General features: G+C 48.5%; 1 protein-coding gene across 2 annotated transcripts in view; it reads left to right on the top strand.

The window, feature by feature from the left end:
• Positions 1-21,778, top strand: part of SPOCK1 (SPARC (osteonectin), cwcv and kazal like domains proteoglycan 1) — a 500,003-nt gene that overhangs the window by 370,846 nt on the left and 107,379 nt on the right. For both annotated transcript variants that reach the window (XM_045075472.1, XM_004744908.3), the window contains one exon: positions 1,992-2,118. In XM_045075472.1, coding sequence (XP_044931407.1) covers positions 1,992-2,118 — 127 coding nt within the window. The remainder of the gene's footprint in view (positions 1-1,991; positions 2,119-21,778) is intronic.

The raw sequence follows: 21,778 nt of genomic DNA on the forward strand, positions 1-21,778 counted from the left end.
ATGACTTTGGCCAAGGCTCTTACCCAACTGGGGCTTCACTTGTCACCATTCATAGACTGAGCAAGCTGAACTAGGGAGGTGATCTCATGGTGTCCTTGTGGGACCTCCTTTTTCAGTTCCTTGGCCAGACAGGCCCAGCCCTCTGGCCTTGCCAGCCTGGGATCCCCCTCATGGCCCCAAAGGTTATGGTGTGGATTCATGGTCAACCTCAAAGGTAGTTTCCCAAACAGACCTTCCTCCTTGGACTGCCTCCTCCAGAATGTCTAGGGAAGGTTAGAGATAGGGTAAAAACCAGGTTGGGGGGGATACTCTTCCTAGATCGCTTTTCTTTCATTTGGAAGAGGGGGGGTTACCTCAGACTCCAAATCCAGATCCATATGGAGCTGGAGATTTGTTCCCCAGCTAGTAGAAAAGCTTTCCTTCTATGGCTCCATGAATTCTTCCAGAGACTTAAATGCCATTCCAAGTCTTGGGCCTTGAATTGAAGTCACCTTTTTCTGGCAGTGGTAGTTTCATCCTCTATACCCCCATCTGTTATTGGGGCAAACACCAATTACATTAAATGAGCTGATGCTGAGGCACCTGGGTGGCTCAGTGTGTTAAAGCCTCTGCCTTCGGCTCAGGTCATGGTCCCAGGGTCCTGGGATTGAGCCCTGCATCGGGCTTTCTGCTTTGCAGGGAGCCTGATTACTCCTCTCTCTCTCTCTGCATGCCTCTCTGCCTACTTGTGATCTCTCTCTGTCAAATAAATAAATTAAAAAAATAAAATCTTAAAAAAAAATGAGCTGATGCATGCATGTACTCAGTATAATGCCTAGACAACTCATATTTTTGTGGCCTTCTGGTGTCTAGGCATTTTACTGAGTTCATGTATCAGCTGATTTACTCCTCATGCCACTGGCTTGAAGTAGATTCTGCTTCCCCCCATTTTACAGATGAGGAAACTGAGGCTCACTTATAAGTCCAGGGTGACATACCCTGCCAAGATCGCACAGTGAGTAAGTGGCAGAGCTGAGATTTGTACTTGATGCTTTGTGACTCCAGAGCCCAAAGGTTAACCACCAGGCAGCACTGCCAAGGGAGAAACACTGGCAGGGCACCACAGTCACCTGGTGGATGGACTGTCTAGAGACACTCCTCCTCCCGCTGGAGCTCATGCCACAGCCATGAGAGTCACTCCCTGCACTTCGTGGGGGAAGCAGCTGGGTGACAAGAAGAAGGGCGTAGTCACTGCAGGCCTTTATTTCAGTGGCCCATGATTCAGGGTGGGGTGCCTTCTGTGGACATAAGCCACCCTAATAGCACCATTTGTCATTATGACACAGGTTAGGTTGGGGGAAACTGGAGCTGGAATGGAAGAGTAGAATTCTGATTATTTTAGCAGTTGAAAGTGACATCACATCAGAGCCTCTATAGAATGGCAAATTGGAAGCTGGACCAAAATTGCTTCCAAATGTATCCAGGGATCGTTTGCTACAGCTGTGATAAAGTCGTTTGGTTGTTTGGGGAGATGCGCTTCTGTCTAAACCGCTGTCTGGGTTGTGTGTATGTCAGCCCGCTGGGAAGGCTGCCCGTCAGCCCCAGAGGAGGGAGAGCTCCGGGGTGCTGTGCCTGGGTGCCTGGACATGCCACACCCTGGACGGGGGCGGAGAGGGGTGGCTCTGGGGCGCTAGGGCGGCCGCTCCCTCGGTGTTTCTTTGAGTGCACTGTGAATGTCTTTCCGTGTCACCGAGTCATGTTTTCTGTTTTTTCTCATGGTCATGTGGTTGTCCTGGTGCATCTGGTGGATAGATCTGGGGCTTTCGGAGCAGACCCTCTTGTCCCGGTCAGCCCCTAGGCACAAACAGGAACACTTGCGAAGGCCTCCAGGATGCGCCTGGCTGTTTGACCAGCCCTGTTGTTGGTGGAGGGTTTTTCTCCAGCCAACTTGCAGGTGAGACTCATGGGGACCAGAGCTTCAGTGAACTCACTTCCTCTCTTCTCCTTTTTAGGCAAAAGAAGGGGAGCATGGCTCACAAACACTGGGTCGGACCCTCGAATCTGGTGAAATGCAAGCCATGCCCCGCTGCACAGTCAGCCATGGTCTGCGGCTCCGATGGCCACACCTACACTTCCAAGGTCAGTCATCCCAGTTCTTTTTTCTTGTCATCAAGAGTATCCTGGGGCTCTGTGTTCTCCCTAGTCTCTGCGCCAGCATGAGGGCCTGTGACTCTCGGTGAGCTTTGGGCCTTGCCCTCGAGAGGCTGCTGCATGGGGAAGTTCTCTAGTCAAAGAGACAAATGCCTCCCGTGGAACTGCAGTGATCCAAGGCTGTGGGGAAAGGAGGGTTCTGAGGGTGGCATGTGATCCTGAAGTCAATCCTGGCGGGCTTCCTGGAGAAGGTGAGGTAGGAAGCGGTCCCAAAGGTTTGAGTCCTATAGCTGAGCCAATGGGTGTCTCTGGAGTTTGCTGTAAGACGTGGCCGCCTGTTTACCACAGCTCAAGCTGCAGTGCTTCTCTCTCTCCTCCTGTTGTCTCCGTGAGGCTCACTTGCACATAGATTCTGGGGTTGAAGACAGTGGCCATCAGCAGCACCCTGGCCGCCTGTGGCCATACTACCATGTGGTTGTTGGGGTGGGTCCCATCTTGGTCCTTACCCCTCTGCACACACAGGTGACAGCATCTGTTCCTATGAGCCCCTCACCGTCCTAACTTTTATACCATGGAGATCCCCCAGGGCTGCGGGAGAGGGCGGCTTACTACTTGCTGTCCTCAGAGGCTTCTTTGGGTTATTTCAATGCTGTGCCATACTTTCCTGCTGATTCTGTTACACAGATGATATATTTTTGCTCACTGAAAGCAGAATTGTATCCTCTCAGATTTTCACATTTTTCTAACTAAAAGGGATATGTTTAACAAAACAGGAAGCCAGAAGGTATGTCTAGCTTGTACTCAGGCCCCTGTAATCTGCTTTTAGGACCTCAATATTGTAATCACTCTTTGAGTGTTTGTTTCTTCTTTCAACACATATCCCCTGAGCCCACATTTTTATGTGCCAAACTCTGTTCCATGTACTGCGGAAACTTAGAGTGGAAATTTAAAAGGTTCACTTATCTTCATAGCCAGAGTCAGGAATCCCTGCATCTCCAACTCAGACCTGCTCTGGGAATTAGGGCTTCTCTGCCCAGGGTCACAGTCAGTAAATCCTGGTGAAAGAGCCCAGGTCGGCTCAGTATACCCACCCTTGCCCCTTCCCTTCATTTCCCTTCCCCTGATGAAATCTGTTTGAGATATTTGTAGTAGGAGGGCTTGCTGCTGGTACCCTGCATACGTCTGGAATTGTGGGTTTGGGGGAGGGGGTCATGACTTTGTTCTGTCCCCTATCCACAAAGGCAGATGAAGCCAGCATTGTCTTCCACCTAAAGCCCAGCTTCTAGGGATGTGAACAGTCACCTGGAGATTCTGCTGAAATGCCCCTTGTGATATAGCCGGTCTTGTGTGGGGACTGAGTTTCTGCATTTCTCACAAGTTCCCAGGTGGTGGTCATGCTGCCGGTGGTTGGACCACACTAGGCAGTGAGGACTTTGGTTTTTAGAGACCCCTCCTGATAGATCTCATTACCTCCCATCTGCCCTTCCCCTGCCTCCAAAGGCCCTTTCTGCATGATGGAAGAGGTGGGGAGGATTCTGTAATACAGGTCTGTCTGTGTGTCTCCCCCCTTAAAATGCTTGGGTATCTTTCCTCTTCCTGCTGAAACTAAGCCCAGAGCTGTTGTCATTACTAACAGAGCCTTCCAGAGTCAGCTGCCTTCCTACTCCGTTATCGCTCCTTACAGAAATCTCCTTCCTTCACTGGTTCAGCAAGTAGCTTGTGAATGCTCCTAGCTGTTCTAGGCCCCGTGCAGAACATGGCAGCAGAGCACAGGGCAGGCACCGTCCCTGCCCACTTGCAGGTTGCAGTCTGGTTGGGCAGACAGAAATAAGTAAGTAACCAAACAGATAAATCTGCGCTTTGAAATTTGGCAAGTGTTACAATGGGGCTGAATGAGAGAGAGAGAGAGAGAGAGAGAGAGAGAGAGAGAGGATGCTTTGTAGGGGATGGTGAAGGAAGGCCTTTCTCAGGAGGTGTCCTTTAATTAAGAGTGAAGGGTAGAATGATCTAGACAGAGAATAGCCTGGGCCAAGACTCTAAGGCAGGATGGTGTGTGTGAAGAAGGAAGAGAATGCCTGCCTGGCTGTCATTGGGGGACCGGGGGAGAGGGAAGGCGAGAGAACAGTCCAAGAGGAGATCTGTAGCTGAGGCTGGAAGGTGATGGTGCCGTCCGGCAGTGCCTGGCTTGGGGGACACTTGTTACTGTAGCGGCCGCCTTCTCTGTGTCGGATTCAAGAATGTGAGACCGCAGAGACAGAAACAGTGCCTGTCCCCACCTCCACCAGACACAGGACGCTGTGCGGGGTAGGTGCTCAGTGAGTATCATGGACGAGAGGGGAGCCTCCAAGGACTCGGGCTGAGACGGAATGGCGATAACCCGGTCTGTGTAACCCATCTGGGCTTGGGAGTGAATGGATTGTGGAGAGCTTAGTGATGGAGAAGAATAAGCTGTCCCCTCCCTAGGCCAAGTCGCTTAGCTCAACAGCCAGCCCAGGGCTCCAGCAGAGCGTCACAGGCTCCTTGCAGTGCTTCTCTCTTTTTGAAGATCCAGTTTGCACTGTTCTAGATTATTCCCTCCAGCTCTGGAGCAAACGGTCTGATCCTCGAGCCCGAGACTGGAGGCAGGCCCTGAAATGTCAGTGGGTGACCGGGGCTGTTGGGACAAGGGGCATGCTGCACATCAAAACCAGCCAAAACCTGCCTGCTTGCCTCTGTCTCTCATTTGCGAAAGGAGCTTCAAGTGCCGGCCCCCTGTGACCCACCAAGCTACAAGGAGCGGTAGTTAACCTGTCAGCCGTGGCTTGAAGTGCTGTCAGTTGCTCAGGGAATGTCTCTGGAAATGCTCGCTGGTCACAGCCCCCTGCAGTCTGGGCCGGAGAGTTGGCCTTTTGATAGAGAAGGTGGCCTCCTCACCGGTACTCAGTAAATAGCTTGTCTGCGAGGCAGGATCGGGGTTTGGAAGATTCCTCAGAAGAAGTATGATTTCCAGATACTGCTGGGCCCTCAAAGCTTTCATTGGCCTCAGCCCGCTATGGCACTGGTGTCCTTGAATTCCAGCGCCAGCTGAAAGAGAGTCCTCAAGTTTCCCAGACCTGCTCAGCTGTCTTTTCTGGAAGCAAATGAAGAGACCTAAAGCATTCTTACTAGCAGCTGTAGTTTCATCCTCCCCATTCTCTGTATGGGGTATACCGAGGCCTGCAAAGCCATGGACAGCAGCGGAGTTTGAAACCCAAGGTTTCCTTCCTCCAAGTCTGTAATCAGCTGCCTCTGTCTGAAGTTAAAACAAAGGGAAGGAGTCAGGGAGGGGTAGCACTGCAGTGGAAAGTGGTGTGGGAATTGGTCTTTGGCCTTAGACCAATAGTTTTCTACCTCGGCATTTTCCTTGTCCTGAAGAAACAAATCGAACAGTAGTCCATCAATAGCCGCGTGTTGACTGCTTTAAGATCTCTGACCCTGATGATGGTTCTAAACTCCAGTGGCATTCAGCAAGGCTTCCTTCCAAGGGGGATGTTCCAGTCTGGTCTGGTTTACTACTCGAAGTATTTGAATTATCGCTCCCAATGTATGGCCACCTTTTAACAGAGAGGAGGACATTTTAGTCTTATAGACAAAGCTGTTGGAGGACCATGAGTAGATGGTCATTTAATAAGAGTGAATGTGCATTAATGAACTCCATCCCCTAGAATTATGGCCTTTTCTGAGGTCATTGGGGTCAGGAAACAAAGGACAGATGAGACCATGAAACATGTTTAACAGGAGGGATTTGATATCTTAGGTCAAATTCACAGAAATTAATGTTGGCAAAATATATTGCTGCTTTGGTCCCCATCATCATCAGGGAAACCCACACCCCCTAGTAAATGATCACAGTACTCCATGGGGAGTGTTTGCTTTCTCCTGCATGGATCTGAAAACTATGGGACGCACTGTCAGGAGGAAGAAGGAGCCCACACGTCAGCTCTGCTATGGCTGCTGGGTGTCTGTCTTCAGGTGACGTCGCGTGAGCTTTCTCTCTGCTCCTACACCCATAACGGTCAGACAGGCGTAGAACTTAGGAGCAGCCCCCATCTGTGGCAGAGCTTCCTGTGTCCCAGTGTTGGGGACACCACTCAGAGATTGATGCTGCCCTCCGGGATCAAAGAATGCACAAAGCCTAGATGAAGGGATATGAGATGTTTCTGGCAATAAATGTTTATTCAGACTCTATACCCCTAAAAGAGAAGGAACAGAAAACCACTAGGGAGGACAGACACATTGAAGGCCAGTCCTGCAGCTCATCTGAGCATCTGATACATACCGTGTCCCTTGACATGGGTTTGAGACCATACCACCCTAGTCATTTCATAGCCCTTGATGTCACGTTCTCCCTGCCAGGAAAACTGAAGTATTGTGGAAACTCAGTCACCATTTATTTTCTTTCATGCCGTGTCAAGCATTGTCCCACTTGCCGTGTTACGGCAAAGGACAAAGCACACAAAGTTTTCAGGGAATTTGAAGGTAGGTGAGTGGGAAAGCAGTCTCCTGTGTTAGCAGAGATGGTCAGCGGAGGGACATCCTGGGTGTGGCAGGCCACAGAGTGGGGCCACCTCTGCTAGTTTAAAGGTATGAATGGGTCTTCATAGTGGAAGTGATGGTCCCACTGAGAGCTTAAGGCTGCAAGTAGTCAGCCAGAATAAGAGTGGTGTGGGGGACAGCTCATCCATGGGATGGGAGTGGGGGTGGAAGAGAGAGAGGAAGGACAGCATGGCCCCTTGGGGAGCTGGTGACCGTGTCAGTATGACTGATCACAAGTGGACCGGGGACAGGGGCTTAGCTACAGAAATGAGGCTGGAAAGTAATCAGCGGCCATTTCTTCAGGGCCCTGAAGGCCATGTGAGGGGGCCAGAGTTTTCCCTGTCGGCCCTGGGGATCCTGTTGAGGGTTTCTGGTTTCAGATTCGCTTACGCTGGCTGAAGGGTGGGAATGCTTAGGGCCAGGACTGGAAGCGTGGTGGCTGTGAGGGGCCTGCTGATGGGTGTGAGGCTTGGATGTGTGTCATCATTGCAGAAATGGGCAGAAAACCATCTATAGAGACACTCTAGTCCTAGACTCCCTAGTCCCAGCTTGTCTTGGGATGGTGTGGATTTTGAACGCAGAAAGTCATTTCAGCTCTCAACTCTGCAAAAGGTCTTCTTTGCCATCCTAGTCCTGGTGGGACTTGCAAACCCTCCTGCCAACACCTTCATGGCCTCAGCCTGGGCCCGCTGGGAACCCCTGTGCTTCCTCTCCTCGCCATCCACATAGGAGGATTGAAGCTTATTGGGGTCCTGGATGCCAGCTCTTCATCCTGTCTGTGTGCAGAGGGGTTGCACAGGCACGGCTGACCCAGTCCAGCAGCCTGGACTGCAAGTGGACAAGCTTAGCTTTCTTCCCTCTGGATGGGAGAGCTGTTTTGGAAACTGGGGTGGCCCTGGGGTCCCTGGCAGCTAGGAAGGGTGAAGGGCCCGGATGCTCCACATCCAGTTTGTGGGGGAAAGGCCTCTTTTAGCAGGACTTGATTGAGTCCCCTCTCCGTCTGGACTCAATTGGCCAAAGCTCAGATGTCAGGGCTAGGACTGCTCACTTCCCAGGGAGAAGCTGACCTCGAGGAGAGGCCTCCCCAAATGGAGCTGGGAGCCCCTGAGTGCCAGCTCCGTCCTTCCACCTCAGCCTGGCTGTTGGTAATTGGAAAAGAAGCAGACACCCTTCTGCCGTCTCCCCCCACCCCACCCCAGAACGTTTACTTCCTTAATCACTGCTAAACAATTAGCAAATGGCTCATTTATGTCTAGCCGCAGAAGAGAGAGGCAGAGTTAAGAACCGCTGTGGAGAAAAATGTTTCTCCTCTGTTCTGAGTGTGCACACACGAGGGAGGGGCAGAGAGGGAGCTTGCTTTACAGGCTTGCCATTTCTTTCAACATATTGTCGCTGCAGATTATATTATTTTCAGAGTCATCTTAATAGTTTCCAACAATTGCTACCAAGTAAAGGTCATGTTTGAAGTTCTTGGCAAATGGAGTCTCTGTTGGCCGGCATTTCCCGTGCACAGGCTGTTTGGAGGGTTAGAGCATTCCAGAATGTGCACTGTAAGACTCTGCATGATGGCGTTGAGCTTACTGCCTCTTCCCGATCTCCACCAGGCTCCTGGGGCCCTGTAGCCAGGACAGGCATGGGACCTTTTTAGGTACAACAACTCTTCTTTGCTTTGCAACAGAATGGAGAGTGTGAGTATTTCGGGGGTGTTTTTGATAGCCCTGCCTCCACAGCACCTGCTGGATGAGGACTGTCTTCCCTTGCCAATAGCTTGTTGGTGAGGGCCTTGGTTCTGGCTGAGCAGAGAGTCAGATGATGGGCAACGAAAGATGGCGGGCTTGTTTTTACCTATTCTGTGCCTTGAGGAACTGGAACACAGTGGCAGTAGTATTGGCCCAAGGAAGAGGACAGTAGCAATTAGGGGAGCCATTGGATGTGCCCAATTGGTGGCCCTGTGGAGGGATAAGAATGGTTAAAAATCCCAGTCCCATCCCCATGTGCTGTCAGGTAGCAGCAGGGGGAGAACGCAGTGGTGTGTCCGTGGACCATGTGGATGCCAGAGGTTTGCGGAGGGATTCTGGTGGTAGGTTTTCTGTTGTTTTGATTTTCTGTTGCTCAGAGAAAGCCAGAAAAACAGATTTTATGGCTTTGGACAAAGAGTCCATGGGTCTAACCAACTCTCAGGGGTTGTGTTTTACATGTTAAACAGTTTAAGATTCGGGGACACATCTCCCAGCGTAGGTGCCCCCAATTTTGCCTTTTCCACTCAGGCCTCATTCATTCTCACCCTCCTTTTCTCGGTCAGGAGCAGTCAAGTATCATTTAGAATGAGAGCTGGAATTTAGGGTACGAAACCCTTCAACTCTCGGTTTCGGTAGAATTCTTGCTCTAGTTTTGTTATCTTCCCCTCTTCTCCTTCACAGGGTTTTGGAAGAAGCAAGTACGAATAATACATAAACTAATGATTGTGTCTAGTTAGGAGATAGGGTCTGACTGCTGCAACAAAACCCCCATGAAACAGAGGCTTAAACAGGATGAAGTCTTATTTCTCTCAGGCACAAACATTCCAAAGCTGAGCAGCCCAGGGAGGATCGCCGACCAGGATCCTTTCAGCTTGTTGCTCTTTCTCAGCAAATGGAATTGTTGAGGGTCTGCATCTGGGTCCAAGGTGGCTGCTGTGCCCCATCCAGAAAGGGGGAGGAAAGAATTGGGGACACAATTCAGAAGTCACCAGTGTGCTGTCGGATGCAACTTCATCGCGAGGCTCCATGAGGGTGCAAAGAGGTCTGGGAAATGTAGTTTTTATTCCAAGCAGCTCTATGCCTGGCTAAAATTTGAACATTAAATAATCAAAGGAAGGATAGAGTGGGTAGTGGGGTTACCAATCAGTCTCTATCCTGGTGATATTTTGAATAATCCTAATCATGACAAGAACAACAAAACAATAGCACTGAATTACTAAATAGGTATCAAGTACCATGACCTTGTACTAAGAGCCATAGTATTGTACTTCTTCTGTTACTCCACCCAGTTTCCACAACAGACCTATGAGGTCATACTTTTATTAGTCCCAAATTAAAGATCCAATCATTAAAGCTGGAAAACTTTTCCAAGGGTGGCATAACTCTTAAGCAGCAGGCAGATCCTTGAACATGGGTCTAACTCTTGAGGCAGTCTTTACTTTGATGAGTGGGAAGCCGTCTGAAAAGTAATGTAAAGTAGCAGCTGTATCATCAGGACCCTTTTGATTTCGAGTGACAGAAACATAACTCACACTCTGCCTAATCCCCAGATGAAAATTTGCTGCCATATAAGGCTGGAAGCATACTGGGGTAGGCAGACCTCAAAGAAAGAAGAGGAAATTCGGCGTTGACAACATTGCATTTCCTTCTGTCTCTCTTTGTCTATCTCTGCTTGGCTTCATTCGCAAAGAGGCTTTCTCCCCTTGGCAGAATATAGGGAATTTTGACAGCCCCGGATTCATTTCCTCTCTGCCTCGAAACTCGAAAGGCATTTGCCAGTGTCTCTGCTTCAACCCCAGGGAAGGATTCCACCTTGGCTCTTTACGAGTCCTATGTCCATCCTTTAATCAAATGCCGGGTCACGTGACCGTCTTCCTCCCTCCTGTTCACTAAGATCAAGTGTAGTATTTTCTTTTCCAGAGTAGAGGGAGGGCAAGATTATTTCCTGGATCGAGGGAAATTTAAAGAGCAGTATACTACATAATCATCATCTCCTAAAATGTCAAATAGAACCTCATTAAAGGCTTTGGCTAAATGACACTAGCTTGAGCCTATAAGAATGTATTAAGGCATTCTAGGTTTCTATGAATGACAGGTGTAGATGGGTGTCTAAGCCAAGTCCATACCAGACATGTTAGTTAGCCAGTTAAAGAGAAAGTTCATACAAAATAGAGTCGATTCAGCATGATTATAACTCCGGATTCTTTTCAACCATTTGGCCTAATGTTGTAATCTTTCCTTCTGATCCTGTGGCACATCTGTCCTCAGTTATATTAAGCATTTATTTCTTCTTGGAACATGCCAAGATAACACAGGCTTTTTTGGCTCCGGAGGATAAACTTTCAGGCAAAATGGTTATTGTGACATTTTCAGGAAGCACAGATGTTCAAACACCATCCGTGGTGAAAACGCATCCACAGAATTTACACAGACTACTTCCACATGCAGATTAGCTATGAAGTTACAGCAGAAGGAAGCAATTCAGCTAATTATTTTACTACTTATTTCTATGTTCTATATGCAAACATGCATTTAACCAAGATGGGAAGAATAGGTATTCATTTCTGCTTCTCAAATGCCCTGAATAGGATGCCATGTAATTAGTTAACGCTTTTGTTAAAAACACATTAGGAAGAATAACCTTCTTGTTGTCGGTTCTCTTGAATGCACAATTAAACCATTTGATAAAGCAATTACCTGAACACAATTATGTTCATCCTCACCCCATCAGGAGATGAAATTAAGGATTAGGTAAAATTGCAAAGCTCATGAGGTCTCTGCCAACCCTTCCCTTAGAAGACAGGGAAGTCCCTGGCCAGTGTGAATCTGCACAGTGCTATAAATCTAATTAAATCATTACAAAACAACTTTAATTAACTTCACAATCATACTGCTTTTCTCCTTCCTTAAAAGAAACAAACAAAATATTCCCTTTTGGTGTTCTGTCAGTCGGGCTTCTATACCACATGTTCCAAGAGAACAGTGGAGCCCCAGACAGGGGTAAGTCTTCTAGAAACTGCTCTCATTGTCTGAGTCTTAGGCTAGTACCTTCTCAGGCTAGCTGGTATGTCACGTGAGGGAGTGAGGTAGGTTAGAGTTTAGCATGAAGCGATGCCATAGCTGCATATCAAGGGAAATGGCTTTAATGATGCTCTTGCTTTCACCAAAGCAAGTTGTTGGGGTTTTCCCCTTTCTGAACCAAATGGAGCAGTTCTCCACGTTTACATACGATTGTTTGGAACAGAAATGCCTCATCCTCTGGTCAAGGATCTTTCTTGAGATGCTGGCTTTTGTCCAGTACTGTGCTCAGAACACCAGACTTAAACATCAGGGAAGATCCTATGTCCAAAAGAGCAACTTGCCTAAGTTCTTATCCAAAGGTACTGAGGACTGCTTTGAGACCCACCTCTCTGCAAAGGCTGGCTGTGTCCAGATGAGAGACTAGGGGCTACAGGAACCCGGAGACCTGGACCAGATAGGTCAGATGGAGTACATGATAAGGGTTTATTTGCTTTCTCTTCTCCTAGTAGAGAGATCAGAAGATACTACTGTGCATCAGTGTGGTGGGATGCCCCAAAGTTGGTACCAAGCCAGGTGTCCTGCATCTGTCATGTTATGATCTGTATTTCCTGCTGGCAGCTCTCTAGACCAGCTGCCTAAACCCTCTGGTGAGCACACCACATCCCACCCAATTCCCTGGCACCTAACAAGCAAGATAGAGGTGGAATAGAGAGGATGCCTCCTTTGTTTTTATTTGCTGGTTTGGTTGCTTGGTTTGTGTTGTGTTGTGTTTTTTTGCTTTTTATCGTACATGAGAAGGTAGAAGGGATTCGGCCCCCTTCTACCCACCTCTCTACCCCTGCCAGGAAGGGAATAACCATATTCTTGAGAGTTCAGCTGTGAGGCTCAGCCTAAACATCTCCTCAGTGAAGCTTCTATGAGCCTTTCATGCTACGTCCAGCCATTTCTTTCTTCTGTGCTCCAGCAGCACTGGGTCTACACTCCTGCGGGCATATTTGTTATACTGTCTTGGCATCATTCATAGGTAAGTGTATGTCTAGCCCCTTGATTAGCTGGAAAGCCTGAAAACTCTGACACAGAGCCCCCTGATAGAATATCCTTTGAAACAGCTGAATTTATAAGATGTAAGGGAGATCCTGAGGATGTCCTCAGTGGATCCTGACCACTGCCTTGGGACCTCTGGGGCATTGGATGGTAGCTGGTTGCATCAAGAGTTTTTAGGGGTCACAGCTTACCTGCAGACTGGAAACAGTGCCATAAGTTCTTACAAGGTGGGAAATTGGAGGTGAGACCCCCCCCCACACGTAAATCTAAAAGCTTACCCTGAATTGAAGGGTTGGCTTAATTTAAAAAGAAAAAAAAAATCTACCTATTGATAAATTCAAATAGCAAGAACACATGTCAATTTCAGCCCAGATTCCCATTTGAGAAAGAAAAGATCTCCCGTAAAACCTCGAAAGAAAGAACCCTTGAAAGAAAGAATGCTGGTACACCAAACATTTCATGACAAATCTAAGACACAGACATACATCAGTCCAAGTCCTGTGGTGTACTGGGTAGATGGTGACCTGAGGATGGGGTTGCCATTTACATACCTGGTATGGGATCAAAAACCCAAAGCTAGTTAATTGACTTAAAGCAGTCTTGTGTGGGAATGCACTGAGGTTCCTGCAGGAGTAAATGGTCTCTGGGGGGCTGGGCCATCAGCTCCGGCTTCACAGGAGTCCCTCAAAACCCTGCCAGACAGGACTCATAATTCTTTAAACCTAGAGTGAAGTAAGCCACCAGGAACAAGGGGTCGCTCAGACAGTAAACTATAGAATTCAACCCCCAGGAACTTGAGAGGTGGATTTGCATGTAAAATCAATACACGTGTTCAGAATGTTTAAATAAAAATAGGACAGTTTAAAAATTAAGCAGAAAATGTCCACTCCAAAAGGGAGAAATGGAATGACTAAAAATATATTTTAATGAAGGAAACACATGAAAACCCCTTTACCATGGGAAAGAAACCAAGGCTTCGGCTCCTTATTCTAAATTTCGCGATTAAAAACAAGCAATTGGACAGATACTATTTCTGTAGAAATCATATTTCAGAGTAAGCCTAAAGCTTTGCTCAATAGGGGAAAATTCTTTACAGAAGATGTGGAGGTAGTAAAAGCAGGAGGAATTACAGAACTAGAAAATCACCATTTTTCAGCCTCCAGTGGCACAGCTGATGTTGGTGATGATCGGGTATGGGTGACACCATTGAACAACCGGTAGGTAATGAACTTCAGGCTATTAACTCCTGAACCTTCAGAGAGATCACAGAATCCCTGAAACTGGCAACTGGCATTGTTTGTCTTGTGACGTCTTCTGGTTGGATGGGGGCCTCCCAGGTCTATTGAGTATTTTTGCTGAAAGAAGTTAAACTTAAATCTAGTGAAGTCTCCAGGGATACCTTCTGTTTACAAGATGTGCCAGATGAAGTAATGAGTAAAAGGAGGCACCGCAGAGTCAGACTGACGTATTCAGAACCTGAGGTGTTCGGGGAGCCAGAAAATGGATTCGCTTAGTGCCTGAGAAAAAGGAGGAGTGGGACACACAGCTGCCAAATGTTCATCCACACTGGTTGAACCCAAAGAGAAACAGGCCAGCAAAATAGTAAAGGGAAAGGATGTTTGGAGGACTCTTAGGAAAACTGATTAGGAAGGGGGAATGGGATAGGATAGTAGCATTGCTGTTGAGTGAGAAAAACCCACAGTTTGTTTGTTTGTTTTTTAAGATGTTATTTATCAGAGAGAGAGTACACAAGCAGGCAGAGTGGCAGGGAGAGGCAGAGAGAGAAGCAGGCTCCCTGCTGAGCAAGGAGCCAATGCAGAACTCAATCCCAGGACCCTGAGATCATGACCTGAGCGAAGGCAGAGGCTTTAACCCACTGAGCCACCCAGGCACCCCCAAAACCCACAGTTTTGAAAGAGATACACTGTGAGGAACCTGGAGGGTTTGCCATAAGATAATTTAGCGAGAAAGGGGGGAAAGGAGGAAGAAAAGAAGAGATAAGATCAAGGCAGTGTTGTCAAGTCTTAAAAACTATTCAGCTGAGATTATGGAGACCCATTGCGCTAATTTCCCTACTTTGGCCTATATTGAAAATTTTTCATAAGTTAAAAAAAATGCAGTCTTCGAGGGGAGAAATGATCTCCTGTTAATCTTATCGCCAATGCTGAACACATAAAATTAATATTAGCAAGAGGAAGGAAGCTATGGGTGCAGAACAGTGTTAGGAAAAACCAAAGTGATAAATCTGCAAAACTATAAAAATACATACCTCCCTAGACTTAAATACGAACCTTAAAACTATAAAACTTCTAGGTTTTTTTTTTCTAGGAAACAATAGAAGAATCTTTATGGCCTTGGATTAGGAAAATACTTCTTACATACAACACCAGAGGAGTGTTGCCTAAAATATAAAAAGGATAAATATTTTTCATTTCTGCCTTCAAAAGACACTGTTAAGGGAATGAAAAAAATGCAGCCACAGCCTAGTACTAAACACTCGCACATCGTGTGTCTGGCGTAGGACTTGCGTCCAGCATATATAAAGAGCTAAATTCAATAATAAGTAATCAAACCACCTAATAAAAATGGGGAGAAAGTCTGAGCAGGCATTTCATCAGAGAAGATAGGTGGATGGTACACAAGCCCATAAAAGATGTTCAACACTGTTGTCATCGAGGAAATGCAAATTACAACCACAGCGAGCCACCATGACCTTGGAGTGTCTGAAATTAAAAACACTGATCAGTTCATGTGCCGGCACAGAAGTGGAGGAACCGGTACACTCCTGTGTTGCTGGTGGGAATGCATGATGGTGTGGAAAACCATCTGCACGTTGGTCTGGAAAACACGTGGGAAGTTTCTTTAAGTATCATAGGGATGATCTGGCTGTTTTAATTGTAGGTCTCCACCCCAGAGAGGGCAAGTGTGTGTGCCCAGAAGTAGTTGTTCACACATGCTCATAAAACCTTTATTTGTAACAGCCAGAAATCACAAATAACCCCAACACCTGTCGGGGGTCTACGTGAGCAAACAGGGGTGCATGGATACAATTGCATACTAAGCAGAGATAAAAAGGAGTAAACTCCTGATACATGGAACAACATGAATAAATAATAAAATAATTGGGCCAAGTGAAAGCCAGTCCAAAAACAGTGCTTACTATTTGAGGACATTAATAGGAACTCCGAAAACGTAAGCTAGTTTGTATTGACAGAAAGCAGATCTTTCTGTTGGGGGGAGGCAGAATTATAGAGGGGCAGAAGAACCTTCTGGGGATGATGGATGGATATGTTGATGATCCTGATTCCAGTGAAGGTTTTCTGCGTGTGTATGCATTTATATTTATCAAAACTCATCAGATTGGATACCTTAAATATGTATGGTTGACTGTGTGCCAGCTGGGCCTGAACAACAGTTGTCCAGAAAGTTCTTTTTTTTTTTTTTAAGATTTTATTTATTTATTTGACAGAGATTACAAGTAGGCAGAAAGGCAGGCAGAGAGAGAGAGGAGGAAGCAGGCTCCCTGCTGAGCAGAAAGCCCGATGTGGGGCTCGATCCCAGGACTCGGGGATCATGACCCAAGCCAAAGGCAGAGGCTTTAACCCACTGAGCCACCCAAGCACTCCATCAAGAAAGTTCTTAAGAAGACGACCGGACGTGTGGAGTAAGTCTGCAGTCTCGCACATTCATCCATTCATCCACTTTGCCACAGGGGGTCTGCGTGTTTGTCTTGACTAGTGCTGGTCCACCCCCCCAACCCCCACACTTGGTAGCCTCATCTAGGCTGAGTGATAATGTCAGAAAAGAGAGTTGGCTCTGTCCAGAGGTTTGCCGGTAAAGCACTGCGAGTTACTCTAACACTCTGTCACTTTGGGTTCTCCTTTCCTGGAGAATTCTCTCTACTTGAAGTGTGCCCTGGATGGTCACATCCCTGGGATATAGAGCCCGGGGCTCATTTGCTGCACTGCCTTTCTGCCCCTAATCGAGATGCAGAGGTCTCGGGAAACTCTGAGCAGTAGCCAGAAGCGCAACTCTGGGAGTGGCTGGGATGGTGGAAGGCAGGTGTCCTGGGGTGGCCCCTGGAGCCTGCAGACCGATTGGCCTTTTAGGCCAAGTGCATAAATGCCTAAGAGATGAGAACCAGCGGTCAGTGCAGGTGAGGGAAAAGATGACAGGTGATCTGGCCACCATGACTGATACAACAGTGCCGTCAGTCCTGTAGGTGACAGGGAAACAAGGGAGGTGGTGCCTCTGAGGGCTGCATACTTAGGAGAGGGGCACCCTCAGTCTTCTGTCTCTGTACCTGTTCAGCTCCGTTCAGATTCCTATCTCAGACCCCCAAGCGTGCAGAGGTGGAGAGCCCACAGAGTTTTCTGGGCCAGCCTTGGACCCTTTTCTGGGGGGGCTCCTCCACTCATCGGACATACTGCTGTGTACCAGAACCCTGCCAGATGTGGGTTCTGTCCCCAGGCTCTTTCCTGATTTGGGAAGATAGATGGTAAACAATGAGGGTTTCCTAGGTGAGCCAGGGGAGGGCTGTGGGGGGGGGGGCATGTGTGGGGCAAGGTGCCGTGTCTGAGAATGGAGGGAAGATTCATGCATCAGTGTCTCCGTTAGGCACTCGTCTGGTGGGGCTGGACAGCATAAGCTCAAATCCGAGGTTAGCTTGTAAGCTGCAATCTTGAACAAATTCAGGAGCCTCTTGGTGCCCCGGTTTCCCTGGGCACAAAATGGAAACGAGGACACCTACTTCAAAGAGTTTTTGCAAAGGTTCAGTCAGTGATTGCTTAGTAAATTCTTAGAATGGTATCTGACACATAGAAAAGCCGTCTATAAATATTATGTGCCCCTTCCCAAAGGAAGTCGCGGGACTTGTTCTAGAAAACCTGTCCTCCATCTGGCCACGATCTTCTGCACCCCAGTGGAAAAGAACTCTAGCTTTTACATCATACTTGACGCCATCTTCCTGTGGTCTTGAGCAGGAGGGATGGCTCCACGTTCTGATGGTGACGGTCATGGTGAGAACAGTAGCAGGCTTCTTTAGGGGAGGGCATCCTCTGTATTAAGGAGCAGCGGTGCAAGGATTTTTCTGCTCACTGTTGATCTCTTGGCAGCACCCAGCATGGTAGATGCTTGGCCTGTTGGCATGAAATGGCTCTTGGGTCCATTCTCCCTCATCCCACTGATAGGCAGTGAACACCAAGCTGCAGCCTGTTCATGGTGGGCCTGAGCTGAGACCATCTTACTGAGCTGGTGGGATGGTGAGGAGGTAGTGGCAAGTGGGCAAAGATCCCGCAGCCTTGCAGGTGGGAATGTTCTCTGCATGCTCCCCACTGCGCTCCACTCACCCTTTCATCATCTCATCCCCTCGCCACTCTTGGTTCATTCATCAAAGGCTTGCTGAGCCCCTCTGAGACACTCCGTATGTGTGCAGATTGCCAATGCAGGTGGATAGAGCTGGCTGCCCTTTCTAGGGTTTGGGAGTAGCTCTGCCAGGTTTGGTAAACCAAGATTCCTATATCTCTGAGGCAGGATGCTGTTGGAGGACTGAGTGACGGCAGCTTTGGCCATGGCCTGACCATTCCTGGGATGGAAGGAGTGGACGGAAATGTGACCCTAGCCCCACCTGCCACATAGGTGAGGGGAGCATTCAACAGTCTGCTCCTTCCTGGAAGGCTCCCCACTCTAAGGATCTCAGCAAAAGCAACCTCTCCAGTCACATGGCCAGAGACACATGGCCTGCTCCAGAGTCCCTCTCCTGGGACCACCTTTATGTCTCCTGACTTGAGCATTATATTCCAGGCCCCCCTTGGCAGAGCTGACCTTTTACACGTGATCTACACCAGTAGCCATGCCCATCCCATACCGTGTGTCAACCATGTGCCGCTCGCCAGGCTACACGCCCCCTGAAGTGACAAGATCACACTTCGTTCTCACACCGGCCCTCTCAGGTGGACGCTAGTAACTCAACCCCTGCTTGGAAAAAGGAAGAGAGAGAGTCTCAGCTGTTTACCCTGCTGTGGTCCCTCAGCTCCGAAGCGGAGAAGCCAGGCTTCACCAGAGAGTCATTGCAATGGGAAGTCCAGACGGTCCTAATGGCAACACCACTGGAGTTAGTCAAATAGAACTGACTGGCTCAGAATAATCTGGGGCAGAATTCAATTAGTCCTCCCCAAACCAGATCTTAATTAAAGAAAGTTCTTTTCCCGTAACTTGGAGAAAATACTATGGCTCTAGTCCGAGGATCCGTGAATCCAGTGTTGGCAGTTAAATGTAAATAATGGCCTGGGCCGGCTCATGGATTTCTTCAGCCCAACTGTGCTGCTATCAATGATTTGGTTTCCAAGTGTCTTGAGTGGCCCCTTTTCCCGAGGAATTGAACTGTTCCCTCACAGTGGTGTCTGCATTCATACCCCGCCCTCCCCCACTTCTGCAGACCCTTTCATTCCCGGACTGTGATTGGATGACCCAGGCCCCAGCTTGGAGAACTGACCAGGGTGTGTGGGTGTTGGTGGCCTGCCGCGGAGAGCTAGGTCTCCGTAGATGACAGGTGACCCCACTGACACTGCCTCTGTGTGACGTTCTTGCCCCTCTCTGAAGTGGTTGTCATGGAAACATGTTTTTGTTTGGTCTTGGCGATGGGCTGTTATTTTATTATAGGCACGTGGGAGGAGTGGAGTGCCCACCCAGAGAAAAGGAGCACAGCTTGCGACTGCCCAGTTTCGGGGGCTGCCGCAAATAGAGGCTGAGGATGAGGTGGGTCGTGGGGGTACCCCTGGGCCCGCCCTCTCCACACTTCCCCATTATTGTGTCACATAAACAAAGAGCTTCTGTCACATACCTCAGTGCTAACAGCCTCCCCAGTCCCAATCTCTGAGGGGGGGGTTCCCCTCTTCTCAGTGAGAGTGTGCCTCCTCCCTCCCACCAACCCCTCACCCTGCCAGGTCCTTGGGTAGTGCCAGGAGCTGGTATTGTGGGGGAGGGAGTCAGGGTTCCTGAGGTTACTTGGTTTTCACAGCTCACAGGTTTTCTTGATTGCATGTTTTGTAGATCCACATTTTTATCCCTGTAGCTGTCATTTTTTCTTGACCTGCTATTTCAGTCACTCAAAACAGTATGACTGTAATGCGTTGGAATTTCTCGAGCTCTTTTCCTTCATGAAGTTTTCATCAACCTGGGGAGAATAATAGCTAATGATAAGAATGGGGGAACCGCAGCTCTCGCCGGTGGGCAGGCCTGGCTGTCAGGAATGGGGCCAGCCAGCCCGAGCCTAGCACTGGCCATGCACCTGCTGCTGCCCTGGGCGCTTGCTGCTCCCCGTCCTCTCGGGGCCTTGCCACCCCAGGGTCAGTCAGTTTTGGTCTCAGAAGAACTGAGCATCCCAAATGGGTTGTTTCCTTACCTAAGATCCTACAGCCATCAGTATCGGATTTGGATCTGAACCTAGATGGAGCAGAACCCCTACAGTTCTAGGGTTTTTCACTCCTCGAAGTCCGTGAAGTATTCAGATACGCTGGTTTAATGGCCGTGAACATGAACAGTGTGGCGTGTTGACAGAATGGCGTGCTAGGACTGTTCCCCCAGATGTGTGATTGGTGTCTCCCATTCAGTGTGGTTCAAACAGATGATTGTCTTCATTGCCCACAGTCTCTCTCAAGCTGCTGTGACTCCACTCTCCACCCGGGGACTCACACCGCAAACCTCAGAGTCCTCTTGGGCTTGTCATTTTCTCCCATCCTCTTCAGCCACTGTTAGCAAGCCTTGTCCTCTTCATCTGCAAACTGTAGCATGATCATCAATGATACTCTCATGACACTCTTAACCCCGTTGTCTTGTACCTGGGCCCCTGCTCAGCCTTCTCACTGGTGTCTCTGTTGCCGGTACTGTTCCCTGGGGTGGGTTGGTTCCTCACAGAGCAGCTGAGCAAACATTTGAAACAACTGTGTGCTTCCCATCACCTGTAGAGTGATGTCTAAAATCCTTACCCTGCCCCCCAGGTCTGCCATAATCTGGCCTCTGTCAAACCTTGTCTGTCTCTCCGTCTCTCTGTCTGGCCACCTTGATGTGCATTTCTCCCCCTGGCATGCCGAATTTGTCCCATATCAGGGATTTTGTACATGCTGTTCCCTCTACCTGAATGCTCTTCCCCCAGTACGTCACATGACTGCTATTCTCTCATCACTCAGATCTTAGCTGGAAGGTCCCCTCCTCTGAGAAGCCCTCTCTGATTCCCATACCACAGAGCCAGCTTCACCATCACTTACTTTCTAATCCATTGCTCTGCTTTCTTCAGACCAATTATCTGTGTCTGTGATCATCTTATTTCACTTGTTCCTCTAAGCTGTATGCTCTTTGAAGGCAGGGTCCATGTCTGTCTTGTTTCCTGCCCGGTTTCTAGAATAATGTGTAATGTATGGGAAGGGCTTAGTAAATATCTGTGAATGAAAAATTTGATGATAGATTGAGTATAGAGTTCTTAAAATGTGCTGGAGTGGCTTCAGAGTGCAGCCCCACGCTTCTTCCAGTCCAGAAGCTCTTGGGGCTGGGGGATGATTCTGCCCTTCTGCCCATTGATGAGGATGACAGCGTCTCCAAATGGACCTCTGGGAGCCTGGGGAGACAGGTAGAGCACAGAATCATGATGCTAAACACAGAAATACCGTTGACTGCCCAGACACTGACATGTGTGCATGTCAGATGTCAGTGCAATGACAGATGTGCATGTTTGAAAGAGATAGGAGAGCTGGATGCAAGTGACCAGTACTGCGTCCATCCATCTGTTCCTCTGTCTCTCCTCCCATTCATCAGGAATGAACTGGGTGCTTGTTTCTCTCTGGGCACTGCTGATGGAAAAATACATTAGGTGAAGTCCCTGCCCTCATAGACTTGCCATCTCAGAAGGGGAGATGGAAAGTCCTGTGTTGTTCAGTGGTTTCATAAAGATGGGCCTGTGCAGAGCAACAGGTGGGCACACAGGAGGGCTTTATACCTCACCCAGAAAGTGAGGGAGGGTTTCCTGAGCATGTGAGAGCTGAGCTGCAAATGAGAAATGTGAGGGATGTTGGCAGAGGTTGGAGTAAACCCCTCAAGGGCCCCCCTCCTTTCACACAACCGCAGCAAACTCCTCCTCACCCTCCAGATCCCAGCTTTAGGTCACGCCCTCATGAATGCCTTCTCCGATGCCCTCTACATGGTCAGGTCTCTTGTCAAACATCTCAGCAGGACCAGTTGCATTTTATGCTTGGCAGTCACTGCAGTTAAGGTCTAATTTTGTATTTGTAAGTTTCCAT

Source organism: Mustela putorius, unplaced genomic scaffold, assembly GCF_011764305.1.
Source record: "Mustela putorius furo isolate JIRA1106 unplaced genomic scaffold, ASM1176430v1.1 tig00000145_pilon_pilon_pilon, whole genome shotgun sequence".
Lineage (NCBI taxonomy): Eukaryota > Metazoa > Chordata > Mammalia > Carnivora > Mustelidae > Mustela > Mustela putorius.